Source organism: Oncorhynchus clarkii, unplaced genomic scaffold, assembly GCF_045791955.1.
Source record: "Oncorhynchus clarkii lewisi isolate Uvic-CL-2024 unplaced genomic scaffold, UVic_Ocla_1.0 unplaced_contig_9595_pilon_pilon, whole genome shotgun sequence".
In the NCBI taxonomy this organism is placed as follows: Eukaryota; Metazoa; Chordata; class Actinopteri; order Salmoniformes; family Salmonidae; genus Oncorhynchus; species Oncorhynchus clarkii.
The window spans coordinates 107,792-125,000 of record NW_027257925.1 but is presented as its reverse complement, the minus strand read 5'-3'; the positions used below and the strand labels follow the sequence as shown (position 1 = coordinate 125,000).

General features: G+C 47.0%; 1 protein-coding gene across 1 annotated transcript in view; it reads left to right on the top strand.

Annotated features, from left to right (window-relative positions):
* LOC139393661 (collagen alpha-1(XIV) chain-like) overlaps positions 1-17,209 on the top strand; it is a 243,447-nt gene that overhangs the window by 190,871 nt on the left and 35,367 nt on the right. The window contains exons 37-40 of the mRNA XM_071142003.1: positions 1,600-1,653; positions 6,456-6,551; positions 8,849-8,902; positions 16,523-16,576. Coding sequence (XP_070998104.1) covers positions 1,600-1,653; positions 6,456-6,551; positions 8,849-8,902; positions 16,523-16,576 — 258 coding nt within the window. The remainder of the gene's footprint in view (positions 1-1,599; positions 1,654-6,455; positions 6,552-8,848; positions 8,903-16,522; positions 16,577-17,209) is intronic.

Genomic DNA, 17,209 nt, shown 5'->3' with positions numbered 1-17,209 from the left:
TTGAGCTTGTCCTGCCTCTGCCTCTGCTATCACAGCCTCCAGCCATAGGAACTATTAGTACCTCGCTCCATGTCCCCGCAGGGGTGCCATTAAGGCAAACACAGGAAGAGGAAGGAAGCCTTTGAGGCCAGATGGGACAATTACCTCCAGATGCCTTCGTCAGTTAGAGCAGAGTCAGGAGGGACAGGGAGGGACGACGGGAGGGACAGGGAGGGACGGGGGGAGGGACAGGGATGTTTATGGTCTGATTCCCAGTCAGATGTACAGTATGGTTATCATGGTGTTTATGGTCTGAGTCCCAGTCAGATGGACAGTATGGTTATAGTGGTGTTTATGGTCTGATTCCCAGTCAGATGGACAGTATGGTGTTTATGGTCTGATTCCAAGTCAGATGGACAGTATGGTTATCGTGGTGTTTATGGTCTGATTCCCAGTCAGATGGACAGTATGGTTATAGTGGTGTTTATGGTCTGATTCCCAGTCAGATGGACAGTATGGTTATCATGGTGTTTATGGTCTGATTCCCAGTCAGATGGACAGTATGGTTATAGTGGTGTTTATGGTCTGATTACCAGCCAGATGTAGAGTATGGTGTTTATGGTCTGATTCCCAGTCAGATGGACAGTATGGTGTTTATGGTCTGATTCCCAGTCAGATGGACAGTATGGTTATCATGGTGTTTATGGTCTGAGTCCCAGTCAGATGGACAGTATGGTTATAGTGGTGTTTATGGTCTAATTCCCAGTCAGATGGACAGTATGGTGTTTATGATCTGATTCCCAGTCAGATGGACAGTATGGTTATAGTGGTGTTTATGGTCTGATTCCCAGTCAGATGTACAGTATGGTTATAGTGGTGTTTATGGTCTGAGTCCCAGTCAGATGGACAGTATGGTTATCATGGTGTTTATGGTCTGATTCCCAGTCAGATGGACAGTATGGTTATAGTGGTGTTTATGGTCTGATTCCCAGTCAGATGGACAGTATGGTGTTTATGATCTGATTCCCAGTCAGATGGACAGTATGGTTATCATGGTGTTTATGATCTGATTCCCAGTCAGATGGACAGTATGGTTATAGTGGTGTTTATGGTCTGATTCCCAGTCAGATGGACAGTATGGTGTTTATGGTCTGATTCCCAGTCAGATGGACAGTATGGTTATCATGGTGTTTATGGTCTGATTCCCAGTCAGATGGACAGTATGGTTATCATGGTGTTTATGGTCTGATTCCCAGTCAGATGGACAGTATGGTTATCATGGTGTTTATGGTCTGATTACCAGTCAGATGGACAGTATGGTTATAGTGGTGTTTATGATCTGATTCCCAGTCAGATGGACAGTATGGTTATCATGGTGTTTATGGTCTGAGTCCCAGTCAGATGGACAGTATGGTGTTTATGGTCTGATTCCCAGTCAGATGGACAGTATGGTGTTTATGGTCTGATTCCCAGTCAGATGGACAGTATGGTGTTTATGATCTGATTCCCAGTCAGATGGACAGTATGGTTATCGTGGTGTTTATGGTCTGATTCCCAGTCAGATGTACAGTATGGTTATAGTGGTGTTTACGGTCTCCTTCCTCCCTTCCTTTCTTCCAGGGAGGTGCTGGTATCAGAGGGGCCAGGGGAGATCGAGGGGAGCCAGGCAATGTGGTAAAGTATACTATTCATCCTCCATCACACTATGCTGCTCAGTGCTTACACAGGTGTCTGTGTCCCAAATGATACCCCTGTTCTCTCTATAGTGCACTACTTTGGATCAGGGCTCTGGTGAAATGAAGGACACTACATTGGGAATAGGGTACCATTTGGGACACAGATAGAGGGACTCCATCCCAATACAGCTCAGTGTTTCCATAGTAACACATACTGGAGGGTCTCCATCCCAATACAGCTGTGTTTCCACAGTAACACATACTGGAGGGTCTCCATCCCAATACAGCTCAGTGTTTCCACAGTAACACATACTGGAGGGGATCCATCCCAATACAGCTCAGTGTTTCTATAGTAACACATACTGGAGGGGATCCATCCCAAAACAGCTCAGTGTTTCCATAGTAACACATACTGGAGGAGTTCCATCCCAATACAGCTCAGTGTTTCCATAGTAACACATACTGGAGGAGTTCCATCCTAATACAGCTCAGTGTTTCTATAGTAACACATACTGGAGGGTCCCCATTCCAATACAGCTCAGTGTTTCCATAGTAACACATACTGGAGGAGCTCCATCCCAATACAGCTCAGTGTTTCCATAGTAACACATACTGGAGGGTTCCCATCCCAATACAGCTCAGTGTTTCCATAGTAACACATACTGGAGGGTTCCCATCCCAATACAGCTGTGTTTCCACAGTAACACATACTGGAGGGGATCCATCCCAATACAGCTCAGTGTTTCCATAGTAACACATAATGGAGGGTCCCCATCCCAATACAGCTCAGTGTTTCTATAGTAACACATACTGGAGGAGCTCCATCCTAATTCAGCTCAGTGTTTCCACAGTAACACATACTGGAGGGGATCCATCCCAATACAGCTCAGTGTTTCCATAGTAACACATAATGGAGGGTCCCCATCCCAATACAGCTCAGTGTTTCCATAGTAACACATAATGGAGGGTCCCCATCCCAATACAGCTCAGTGTTTCTATAGTAACACATACTGGACGTTCCCCATCCCAATACAGCTCAGTGTTTCCATAGTAACACATACTGGAGGAGCTCCATCCCAATACAGCTCAGTGTTTCCACAGTAACACATACTGGAGGAGCTCCATCCCAATACAGCTCAGTGTTTCCATAGTAACACATACTGGAGGAGTTCCATCCTAATACAGCTCAGTGTTTCTATAGTAACACATACTGGAGGGTCCCCATCCCAATACAGCTCAGTGTTTCCATAGTAACACATACTGGAGGAGCTCCATCCCAATACAGCTCAGTGTTTCCATAGTAACACATACTGGAGGGTTCCCATCCCAATACAGCTGTGTTTCCACAGTAACACATACTGGAGGGGATCCATCCCAATACAGCTCAGTGTTTCCTTAGTAACACATAATGGAGGGTCCCCATCCCAATACAGCTCAGTGTTTCTATAGTAACACATACTGGACATTCCCCATCCCAATACAGCTCAGTGTTTCCATAGTAACACATACTGGAGGAGCTCCATCCCAATACAGCTCAGTGTTTCCACAGTAACACATACTGAAGGGTCCCAATACAGCTCAGTGTACAGACCACTACATAGACTGACCAGGTGAAAGCTATGAACCCTTATTGATGTTGCTTGTTAAATCCAGATTGTTAAGCCTTGAGACAATTGAGATATGGATTGTGTGTGTGTGTCATTCAGAGGGTGAAAGGGCAAGACAAAATATGTAAGTGCCTTTGAATGGGGTATGGTAGTAGGTGTCAGGCGCACCGGTTTGGGTCAAGAACTTCAACGTTGCTGGGTTTTTCACGCTCAACAGTTTCCCATGTGTATCAAGAATGGTCAACCACCCAAAGGCCATCCAGCCAATAATAACTGTGGGAAGCATTCGAGTCAACATGGGGGGTGTGATCTTAATATTTTGTAGCAGCTCAGTGCTTCCACAGTAACACGTACTCTGGCTACAGTACGTGAGGGGCCACCTAGAACTTAGAACAGAAAGAATAAGAATGGAATTTCCTCCAATAAATAGCCTGAATCAACGGCCGAGATGTGGAGATACATAAATATGCAATTCTGTTATTTTTGGAGGATGTCTCTGTTTTCACACACTAAGTGAACCTCGCTGTGTCGTTCTGGCTTCATGCCAGCAGTCTTCATGTCGAAGCCAAGAGATTCTTGTGTCGGTTGTAGTTAAACAGGATGATTTTACTTGGACTGTAGTTTCAGGAGTACGCTGAAACTTTGTTATTCCAGTTCTCTCTGTGTCTGACTCAGACCTGGGTTCAAATACTATTTGAAATCATTTCAAATACTACAGCTGTTGCTCGGTTTGAACTTGTTGCAATGGAACCAATTACAAAAGTCCCAAAAGCGCATTCAAACCCCACCCATCTGGCATTCAAACCCCACCCATCTGGCATTTAAACCCCACCCCTCTGCATTGCAAACCCCACCCATCTGGCATTCAAACCCCACCCATCTGGCATTCAAACCCCACCCCCCTGCATTGCAAACCCCACCCATCTGGCATTCAAACCCCACCCATCTGGCATTCAAACCCCACCCATCTGGCATTCAAACCCCACCCATCTGGCATTCAAACCCCACCCCCCTGCATTGCAAACCCCACCCATCTGGCATTCAAACCCCACCCATCTGGCATTCAAACCCCACCCATCTGGCATTCAAACCCCACCCATCTGGCATTCAAACCCCACCCATCTGGCATTCAAACCCCACCCATCTGGCATTCAAACCCCACCCCCCTGCATTGCAAACCCCACCCATCTGGCATTCAAACCCCACCCATCTGGCATTCAAACCCCACCCATCTGGCATTCAAACCCCACCCATCTGGCATTCAAACCCCACCCATCTGGCATTCAAACCCCACCCATCTGGCATTCAAACCCCACCCATCTGGCATTCAAACCCCACCCATCTGGCATTCAAACCCCACCCATCTGGCATTCAAACCCCACCCATCTGGCATTCAAACCCCACCCATCTGGCATTCAAACCCCACCCATCTGGCATTCAAACCCCACCCATCTGGCATTCAAACCCCACCCATCTGGCATTCAAACCCCACCCATCTGGCATTCAAACCCCACCCATCTGGCATTCAAACCCCACCCCCCTGCATTGCAAACCCCACCCATCTGGCATTCAAACCCCACCCATCTGGCATTCAAACCCCACCCCCCTGCATTGCAAACCCCACCCATCTGGCATTCAAACCCCACCCCCCTGCATTGCAAACCCCACCCATCTGGCATTCAAACCCCACCCCCCTGCATTGCAAATCCCACCCATCTGGCATTCAAACCCCACCCCCCGGCATTGCAAACCCCACCCATCTGGCATTCAAACCCAGCCCATCTGGCATTCAAACCCCACCCCACTGCATTGCAAACCCCACCCATCTGGCATTCAAACCCAGCCCACCTGGCATGCAAACCCCGCCCACCTGGCATGCAAACCCCGCCCACCCGGCATTCAAACCTCGCCCACCTGGCATTCAAACCCCGCCCACCTGACATTCAGACCCAGCCCACCTGGCATGCAAACCGCGCCCACCTGGCATGCAAACCCCACCCACATGGCATTCAAACCCAGCCCATCTGGCTTGAAAACCCCACCCACCTGGCATTCAAACCCAGCCCATCTGGCATTCAGACCCAGCCCACCTGGCATGCAAACCGCGCCCATCTGGCATGCAAACCCCACCCACCTGGCATTCAAACCCAGCCCATCTGGCATTCAGACCCAGCCCACCTGGCATGCAAACCGCGCCCATCTGGCATGCAAACCCCACCCACCTGGCATTCAAACCCAACCCATCTGGCATTCAGACCCAGCCCACCAGGCATTCAAACCCCGCCCACCTGGCATTCAAACCCCGCCCACCTGACACTAAATCAAACTCTCAAAGTATTTTAAACATTTCAAATAGTGTTTGAACCCAGGTTTGGTAAATGGGACAGTCCCCTCTCTCCGTCTGTTTGACTGCTTTATCAGCCTCTAAGGCTGCAGGCTGCTGGCCTCTCCAGTCCCTCTGCTTCCAGCCCAGTTTAACACTGGCAGCTCGCTAACAAAGTTACAACAGATGTGAACGGCGAGGCCATGCTAGAAACAGATTTCATTATGGTGCCAAACAAACCCAACCCAGGACGGCTGTAATCTCATTTCAAATGTACTGTTGGGTATTGGCTAAAATACGTCCTAATTTGCATCCTATTCCCTATATAGTGCACTACTTTTGACCAAAGCCCTATGGTGCCATTTGGGACACAGCCTAAATCAATTTCCTAGAGCACAGTCCCACAGAATGTAAACTCCATTCTAATGAGTGTCCTCGGAGAACGATCATGTGGGCTACCCGTTTTACTTTGTCTTAACTTTATGAATATCACATTTATGTGTGGAGCAAGAGACCCAAGGCAACGGCATTGTGTTGTAGAAGGAAGGCTGTCAGACAGTAGCTCTAAAAACCTGATGTCCAAACTTGGACGTTGAAGACACAGAACATATTTATCACCAGAGAGAAGACCTAACAAACTTTTAGTTCAATTCAATTTTATGTAAACAGGTCGGGCGGTTAATCAACTCTGTTGTTGTAACACTCTACATTAAGGTATTCTTTACAAATGTATTCTAAAGGTTTTTAAAGTGGTTTATAGACTATTGATCAGTTTATCAGTTGACATATAGTTTATAAATCAGTATGGAAACAGCCATGAGTCATTGGTTAACATTGTGTGATTTTAAATAAATGGTCTATCTTCTCCAGGGGCCTCAAGGACTAGTTGGTGATAAAGGTCCTCCTGGACCACAGGGCCCCCCTGGTCCTCAAGGGCCTAGTGGACATTCCATCCAGGGACCACCGGTAAGATATGACCTATAACCCTGGTCCTCAAGGGCCTAGTGGACATTCCATCCAGGGACCACCGGTAAGATATGACCTATAACCCTGGTCCTCAAGGGCCTAGTGGACATTCCATCCAGGGACCACCGGTAAGATATGATATATGACCTATAACCCTGGTCCTCAAGGGCCTAGTGGACATTCCATCCAGCGGTAAGATATGATATATGACCTATAACCCTGGTCCTGAGGGGTCTAGTGGACATTCCATCCAGGGACCACCGGTAAGATATGATATATGACCTATAACCCTGGTCCTCAAGGGCCTAGTGGACATTCCATCCAGGGACCACCAGTAAGATATGATATATGACCTATAACCCTGGTCGTCAAGGGCCTAGTGGACATTCCATCCAGGTACCACCGGTAAGATATGATATATGACCTATAACCCTGGTCCTCAAGGGCCTAGTGGACTTTCCATCCAGGGACCACCAGTAAGATATGATATATGACCTATAACCCTGGTCGTCAAGGGCCTAGTGGACATTCCATCCAGCAACCACCGGTAAGATACAGTATATATCATATCTTATGTTCATATATATATAGTACACTCAGAGTATATATGAACATAAGATATGATACAGTATATAGCCTGTATATAACATGAGATATGATACAGTATATAGCCTGTATATAAACATGAGATATGATACAGTATATAGCCTGTATATAAACATGAGATATGATACAGTATATAGCCTGCATATGAACATGAGATATGATACAGTATGTAGCCTGTATATAAACATGAGATATGATACAGTATATAGCCTGTATATAAACATGAGATATGATACAGTATATAGCCTGTATATAAACATGAGATATGATACAGTATATAGCCTGTGTATGAACATGAGATATGATACAGTATGTAGCCTGTATATAAACATGAGATATGATACAGTATATAGCCTGTATATAAACATGAGATATGATACAGTATATAGCCTGTATATAAACATGAGATATGATACAGTATATAGCCTGTATATAAACATAAGATATGATATAGTATATAGCCTGTATATAAACATGAGATATGATACAGTATACAGCCTGTATATAAACATGAGATATGATACAGTATATAGCCTGTATATAAACATGAAATATGATACAGTATATAGCCTGTATATAAACATGAGATATGATACAGTATATAGCCTGTATATAAACATAAGATATGATATAGTATATAGCCTGTATATAAACATGAGATATGATACAGTATATAGCCTGTATATAAACCTAAAATATGATACAGTATATAGCCTGTATATAAACCTAAGATATGATACAGTATATAGCCTGTATATAAACATGAGATATGATACAGTATATAGCCTGTATATGAACATGAGATATGATACAGTATGTAGCCTGTATATAAACATGAGATATGATACAGTATATAGCCTGTATATAAACATGAGATATGATACAGTATATAGCCTGTATATAAACATGAGATATGATACAGTATATAGCCTGTATATAAACATAAGATATGATATAGTATATAGCCTGTATATAAACATGAGATATGATACAGTATACAGCCTGTATATAAACATGAGATATGATACAGTATATAGCCTGTATATAAACATGAAATATGATACAGTATATAGCCTGTATATAAACATGAGATATGATACAGTATATAGCCTGTATATAAACATAAGATATGATATAGTATATAGACTGTATATAAACATGAGATATGATACAGTATATAGCCTGTATATAAACCTAAAATATGATACAGTATATAGCCTGTATATAAACCTAAGATATGATACAGTATATAGCCTGTATATAAACATGAGATATGATACAGTATATAGCCTGTATATAAACATGAGATATGATACAGTATATAGCCTGTATATAAACATAAGATATGATATAGTATATAGCCTGTATATAAACATGAGATATGATACAGTATATAGCCTGTATATAAACATAAGATATGATATAGTATATAGCCTGTATATAAACATGAGATATGATACAGTATATAGCCTGTATATAAACATAAGATATGATACAGTATATAGCCTGTATATAAACACATTTGCCTCTGGTTAAACTGGGTTCCATAACAGTGTGCCGCATATGACTAATGTACAGTCAATCATTTGCAAACCATTCCATCTACCCACTGGCTTTGTATGAAATGACAAAATGACAAAGGAATGAATGATAAAGAGGTTGTTTTTCTCTCATGTCCATTTCTGCTTCAGGGGGGTGATGGTGAAAAGGGAGAAAAGGGAGATGTTGGTTTACCAGGACCTCAGGTGAGTAAAGACATATATACCTCATCTCCATTTTGTTTTCCTCTCCTGACTCCCACAGAGACACTGTGATGTGACTAGTGATTACTACCTCCACAGAGAGACTGTGATGTGACTAGTGATTACTACCTTCACAGAGACACTGTGCTGAGACTAGTGATTACTACCTCCACAGAGAGACTGTGATGTGACTAGTGATTGCTTCCTCCACAGAGACACTGTGTTGAGACCAGTGATAACTACCTTCACAGAGACACTGTGTTGAGACTAGTGATTACTGCCTCCACAGAGAGACTGTGATGTGACTATTGATTACTACCTTCACAGAGACACTGTGATGTGACTAGTGATTGATTCCTCCACAGAGACACTGTGTTGAGACCAGTGATAACTACCTCCACAGAGACACTGTGTTGAGACTAGTGATTACTACCTTCACAGAGACACTGTGCTGTGACTAGTGATTACTACCTCCACAGAGACACTGTGATGTGACTAGTGATTACTACCTCCACAGAGACACTGTGTTGAGACTATTGATTACTACCTCCACAGAGACACTGTGATGTGACTAGTGATTACTACCTCCACAGAGACACTGTGTTGAGACTAGTGATTACTACCTCCACAGAGACCCTGTGATGTGACTAGTGATTACTACCTTCACAGTGACACTGTGATGTGACTAGTGATTACTACCTCCACAGAGACACTGTGATGTGACTAGTGATTACTACCTTCACAGAGACACTGTGCTGTGACTAGTGATTACTACCTCCACAGAGACACTGATGTGACTAGAGATAACTTCCTCCACAGAGACACTGTGTTGAGACTAGTGATTACTGCTTCCACTGTCTGGAAAACCTATTCTAGTCATAGATCATTCTTCCACTGTAATTACAGTGTGTGTGTGTGTGTGTGTGCACATGCGTGCTTGTGTGTGTGTGTGTGTGTGTGCGCTTGTTTGTGTAATAGATGTGTGTGAGTGAGGTGAGGGAGAGATAAGTAGCAGCTGGGAGAAGGTTCCTGTCTTGGCGTCGTGAGGCGTCGCATTGCGAGGCGAGGGCTGCGTCCCAAATGGGATCTTATACCCTACACAGTACGAAGGTAGTGCTCTATATAGGGAACAGGGTGCTATTTGGGAAGTAGACCAGGTGTCTCTTACACCCCACCCTGGCACATAGGGCTTCCCCTACTGCTACCAGACTAATGGAATCAGTCACATGATACAACCTGGCACACAGGGCTTCCCCTGCTGCTACCAGACTAATGGAATCAGTCACATGATTCAACCTGGCACATAGGGCTCCCCCTGCTGCTACCAGACTAATGGAATCAGTCACATGATACAACCTGGCACATAGGGCTTCCCCTGCTGCTACCAGACTAATGGAATCAGTCACATGATACAACCTGGCACATAGGGCTTCCCCTGCTGCTACCAGACTAATGGAATCAGTCACATGAGACAACCTGGCACATAGGGCTTCCCCTGCTGCTACCAGACTAATGGAATCAGTCACATGATTCAACCTGGCACATAGGGCTTCCCCTGCTGCTACCAGACTAATGGAATCAGTCACATGATTCAACCTGGCACATAGGGCTTCCCCTGCTGCTACCAGACTAATGGAATCAGTCACATGATTCAACCTGGCACATAGGGCTTCCCCTGCTGCTACCAGACTAATGGAATCAGTCACATGATTCAACCTGGCACACAGGGCTTCCCCTGCTGCTACCAGACTAATGGAATCAGTCACATGATACAACCTGGCACATAGGGCTTCCCCTGCTGCTACCAGACTAATGGAATCAGTCACATGAGACAACCTGGCACATAGGGCTTCCCCTGCTGCTACCAGACTAATGGAATCAGTCACATGATTCAACCTGGCACATAGGGCTTCCCCTGCTGCTACCAGACTAATGGAATCAGTCACATGATTCAACCTGGCACATAGGGCTTCCCCTGCTGCTACCAGAATCAGTCACATGATTCAACCTGGCACATAGGGCTTCCCCTGCTGCTACCAGACTAATGGAATCAGTCACATGATACAACCTGGCACACAGGGCTTCCCCTGCTGCTACCAGACTGATGGAATCAGTCACATGAGACAACCATGATGAACTGCCATTATTAATGACTGAGCCTAGTCTGCTTAGAGGACAGATCAGAGAACATTATGACCTTGTATAGAAGTCTGTCTACAGAGTGCTATTTGGGACAAAGCCTTGGTGATATGAGGAAGTGGGTTTCAGGCAGCAGCGGAGCTCATACTCTAATGATATTGGAAGAGTCCCCTGTCTAGATGGTATTTACTTTGAATCAGGACTTTCTACGTCCTGTTCTTGTCCCGTTGTGGTGGAAGAGTCCCGAACTTTCTGCATTTTGTCAGAACCCCTAAGAGTACACAGTAGAGGGGTTTATTTCCGGAAGGTACCTTCAAGGACCTGCTGTCATCTACACCAGCCACTGAGAATATATGGCTGCTTCCAAAATGGCAACCTTTTCCCTGAGTGGTGCAGGTAGAGTGCTGCAAAGGTCAAAGGGTTCAATTTGGGACGCACGCCATCGTACCTCCGGAACATCCATTACAGAGCTATTTGCCTCTCTCTGTCTCTCGCCATCATACCTCCGGAACATCCATTACAGAGCTCTGCCTCTCTCTGTCTCTCGCCATCACACTTCCGGAACATCCATTACAGAGGTCTTTGCCTTTCTCTGTCTCTCACCATCACACCTGTGGAACATCCATTACAGAGCTCTTTGCCTCTCTCTGTCTCTCACCATCACACCTGTGGAACATTCATTACAGAGCTCTTTGCCTCTCTCTTTCTCTCACCATCACACCTGTGGAACATCCATTACAGAGGTCTTTGCCTCTCTCTGTCTCTCACCATCACACCTGTGGAACATCCATTACAGAGCTCTTTGCCTCTCTCTGTCTCTCACCATCACACCTCCGGAACATCCATTACAGAGGTCTTTGCTTCTCTCTGTCTCTCACCATCACACCTCCGGAACATCCATTACAGAGCTCTTTGCCTCTCTCTGTCTCTCGCCATCGTACCTCCGGAACATCCATTACAGAACTCTGCCTCTCTCTGTCTCTCACCATCGTACCTCCGGAACATCCATTACAGAGCTCTTTGCCTCTCTCTGTCTCTCGCCATCGTACCTCCGGAACATCCATTACAGAGCTCTTTGCCTCTCTCTGTCTCTCGCCATCGTACCTCCGGAACATCCATTACAGAGCATTTGCCTCTCTCTATCTCTCACCATCGCACCTCCGGAACATCCATTACAGAGCTCTTTGCCTCTCTCTGTCTCTCACCATCGCACCTCCGGAACACCCATTACAGAGCTCTTTGCCTCTCTCTATCTTTCACCATCACCCGCCACAATATACAGTAAATACAATATAACCCTTGTCATGAGCTCTACCCTCTCCTCTCATTTACAACCTGACAGTGAAAAATGCATGGGTAACCACTTCAGTGAATAGCAAAGTATGTGTGTCTGAATGGGGATGGTAGAGCAGGGGGAGCAATGCATCTAACTGATGCATTACTTAGCAACCCTTAACCACCATTCTTAGTCTCTAGGGGTTGATTTATCCTGGATTTCTGGTAGAGAGGACCAGAGTGACTGGTAGGGTCTGGCTGGTGGTAGAGAGGACCAGAGTGACTGGTAGGGGCTGTCTGGTGGTAGAGAGGACCAGAGTGACTGGTTGGGTCTGGCTGGTGGTAGAGAGGACCAGAGTGACTGGTAGGGTCTGGCTGGTGGTAGAGAAGACCAAAGTGACTGGTAGGGTCTGGCTGGTGGTAGAGAGCACCAGAGTGACTGGTAGGGTCTGGCTGGTGGTAGAGAGCACCAGAGTGACTGGTAGGGTCTGGCTGGTGGTAGAGAGGACCAGAGTGACTGGTAGGGTCTGGCTGGTGGTAGAGAGGACAAGAGTGACTGGTTGGGTCTGGCTGGTGGTAGAGAGGACCAGAGTGACTGGTAGGGTCTGGACGGTGGTAGAGAGGACCAGAGTGACTGGTAGGGTCTGGCTGGTGGTAGAGAGGACCAGAGTGACTGGTAGGGTCTGGCTGGTGGTAGAGAGGACCAGAGTGACTGGTTGGGTCTGGTAGAGAGGACCAGAGTGACTGGTTGGGTCTGGCTGGTGGTAGAGAGGACCAGAGTGACTGGTAGGGTCTGGCTGGTGGTAGAGAGGACCAGAGTGACTGGTAGGGTCTGTCTGGTGGTAGAGAGGACCAGAGTGACTGGTAGGGTCTGGCTGGTGGTAGAGAGGACCAGAGTGACTGGTAGGGTCTGGCTGGTGGTAGAGAGGACCAGAGTGACTGATAGGGTCTGGTAGAGAGGACCAGAGTGACTGGTAGGGTCTGGCTGGTGGTAGAAAGGACCAGAGTGACTGATAGGGTCTGGTAGAGAGGACCAGAGTGACTGGTTGGGTCTGGCTGGTGGTAGAGAGGACCAGAGTGACTGGTTGGGTCTGGCTGGTGGTAGAGAGGACCAGAGTGACTGATAGGGTCTGGTAGAGAGGACCAGAGTGACTGGTAGGGTCTGGCTGGTGGTAGAGAGGACCAGAGTGACTGATAGGGTCTGGTAGAGAGGACCAGAGTGACTGGTAGGGTCTGGCTGGTGGTAGAGAGGACCAGAGTGACTGGTAGGGTCTGGCTGGTGGTAGAGAGGACCAGAGTGACTGATAGGGTCTGGTAGAGAGGACCAGAGAGACTGGTTGGGTCTGGCTGGTGGTAGAGAGGACCAGAGAGACTGGTTGGGTCTGGCTGGTGGTAGAGAGGACCAGAGTGACTGGTTGGGTCTGTCTGGTGGTAGAGAGGACCAGAGTGACTGGTAGGGTCTGTCTGGTGGTAGAGAGGACCAGAGTGACTGGTAGGGTCTGTCTGGTGGTAGAGAGGACCAGAGTGACTGGTAGGGTCTGTCTGGTGGTAGAGAGGACCAGAGTGACTGGTTGGGTCTGTCTGGTGGTAGAGAGGACCAGAGTGACTGGTAGGGTCTGTCTGGTGGTAGAGAGGACCAGAGTGACTGGTTGGGTCTGGCTGGTGGTAGAGAGGACCAGAGTGACTGGTTGGGTCTGTCTGGTGGTAGAGAGGACCAGAGTGACTGGTTGGGTCTGGCTGGTGGTAGAGAGGACCAGAGTGACTGATTGGGTCTGGCTGGTGGTAGAGAGGACCAGAGTGACTGGTTGGGTCTGGCTGGTGGTAGAGCGGACCAGAGTGACTGGTTGGGTCTGTCTGGTGGTAGAGAGGACCAGAGTGACTGGTAGGGTCTGTCTGGTGGTAGAGAGGACCAGAGTGACTGGTTGGGTCTGTCTGGTGGTAGAGAGGACCAGAGTGACTGGTAGGGTCTGTCTGGTGGTAGAGAGGACCAGAGTGACTGGTTGGGTCTGGCTGGTGGTAGAGAGGACCAGAGTGACTGGTTGGGTCTGTCTGGTGGTAGAGAGGACCAGAGTGACTGGTTGGGTCTGGCTGGTGGTAGAGAGGACCAGAGTGACTGATTGGGTCTGGCTGGTGGTAGAGAGGACCAGAGTGACTGGTTGGGTCTGGCTGGTGGTAGAGCGGACCAGAGTGACTGATTGGGTCTGTCTGGTGGTAGAGAGGACCAGAGTGACTGGTTGGGTCTGGCTGGTGGTAGAGAGGACCAGAGTGACTGGTTGGGTCTGTCTGGTGGTAGAGAGGACCAGAGTGACTGGTAGGGTCTGGCTGGTGGTAGAGAGGACCAGAGTGACTGATAGGGTCTGGTAGAGAGGACCAGAGTGACTGGTAGGGTCTGGCTGGTGGTAGAGAGGACCAGAGTGACTGATAGGGTCTGGTAGAGAGGACCAGAGTGACTGGTTGGGTCTGGCTGGTGGTAGAGAGGACCAGAGTGACTGGTTGGGTCTGGCTGGTGGTAGAGAGGACCAGAGTGACTGATAGGGTCTGGTAGAGAGGACCAGAGTGACTGGTAGGGTCTGGCTGGTGGTAGAGAGGACCAGAGTGACTGATAGGGTCTGGTAGAGAGGACCAGAGTGACTGGTAGGGTCTGGCTGGTGGTAGAGAGGACCAGAGTGACTGGTAGGGTCTGGCTGGTGGTAGAGAGGACCAGAGTGACTGATAGGGTCTGGTAGAGAGGACCAGAGAGACTGGTTGGGTCTGGCTGGTGGTAGAGAGGACCAGAGAGACTGGTTGGGTCTGGCTGGTGGTAGAGAGGACCAGAGTGACTGGTTGGGTCTGTCTGGTGGTAGAGAGGACCAGAGTGACTGGTAGGGTCTGTCTGGTGGTAGAGAGGACCAGAGTGACTGGTAGGGTCTGTCTGGTGGTAGAGAGGACCAGAGTGACTGGTAGGGTCTGTCTGGTGGTAGAGAGGACCAGAGTGACTGGTTGGGTCTGTCTGGTGGTAGAGAGGACCAGAGTGACTGGTAGGGTCTGTCTGGTGGTAGAGAGGACCAGAGTGACTGGTTGGGTCTGGCTGGTGGTAGAGAGGACCAGAGTGACTGGTTGGGTCTGTCTGGTGGTAGAGAGGACCAGAGTGACTGGTTGGGTCTGGCTGGTGGTAGAGAGGACCAGAGTGACTGATTGGGTCTGGCTGGTGGTAGAGAGGACCAGAGTGACTGGTTGGGTCTGGCTGGTGGTAGAGCGGACCAGAGTGACTGGTTGGGTCTGTCTGGTGGTAGAGAGGACCAGAGTGACTGGTTGGGTCTGGCTGGTGGTAGAGAGGACCAGAGTGACTGGTTGGGTCTGGCTGGTGGTAGAGAAATATGAACACTTAATCTGTTGGCCTTGCTGATTCTGCTCTCTGCCTCTCTCTTCACAGCCATTACCACATCTCTCAGGGCCAGGATGGGGACTGTGTGTGTGTGTGTGTGTGTGTGTGTGTGTGTGTGTGTGTGTGTGTGTGTGTGTGTGTGTGTGTGTGTGTGTGTGTGTGTGTGTGTGTGTGTGTGTGTGTGTGTGTGTGTGTGTGTGTGTGTGTGTGTGTGTGTGTGTGTGTGTGTGTGTGTGTGTGTGTGTGTGTGTGTGTGTGTGTGTGTGTGTGTGTGTGTGTGTGTGTTTATATAGCTGACAGGGAAGATATCAGGGCTGGTGGTTGTTTGTGCCAGGATCTGGTCTTACAGCACAACATTAATCACACCCCTCCTCTCCACTACTCTCCCCTCCCCTCCTCTGCATAATATCCCCACCTTTCATTGATATGCTTTACGACCACTCTTGTAAAGTTGTGGCAGAAGATACATATTTTATAACCTCATAGCTAAGTTATGATTATGTTTGGAATGGGCTGGGTGAGTTGTAGGAGACTGGATACACACAGCAGAGCTTTGGCAGGTGTTGAGATGTTCACCATTCAGACCGGAATTAATAAGGTTTCTCATCTTGTAAATGAGATGTTCACCTGAATTAATAAGGTTTCTCATGTTGTAAATGAGATGTTCACCATTCAGACCTGAGTTAATAAGGTTTCTCATCTTGTAAATGAGATGTTCACCATTCAGACCTGAATTAATAAGGTTTCTCATGTTGTAAATGAGATGTTCACCATTCAGACCTGAGTTAATAAGGTTTCTCATGTTGTAAATCACTTTGGCTCTGTACTTGTGTTATATTTTGCAGGGTATTGGTGGATCTCCTGGCGGATCAGGAAGAGATGGACCAGTTGGACAGAGGGTAACAGTCTATTCATTTTGTTTGCCTTACAGATTCATTATTTCCATTATGTATTGTATGTACATTCTGTTTGTATGACCTGCTCAAAGCCTGAGCGCCCTGAGCTCTTTAGCTCAATTTTAAATATTAAAGTCAAATCGTTTTTTCTTATTATTTTGAAGCCCGTAATTCTGTTTCCTTCCTCACAACGAACATAACACTGACGTTTTTATGTCACAATGCTTTAAATCGCTGGCTTATGTTTACGGAATGCTGTTTTGATTTCCCTATGAATCAATTTCATGTCTCATACTCTGACACAGCACTTAAAATAAATGTGCTGTAAAGAAATGAGTTATGAGAGATGCTTTTGAACCTTCATAATACACATTTTTTTTTATCCCAAAGACTGACGAAAGCAACACAGGCTGCTACATCAACAGAACGGTTCTAGGGTCAACTTACCTGACATGAAGTCACCTAAAGTCCCAAGGATGTTAACATGTGATTTTCACTTTTCCACTGACAGTATATCTCATCAGAATCTGCTTTGGTATGACACAAGCTTCTGCACTGATCCAACAGATATGGAAAAGAAAACACTAGTGTAAAGTGATATGGAATCTCCATCTTGTTATCCACTCACGGCCGGCT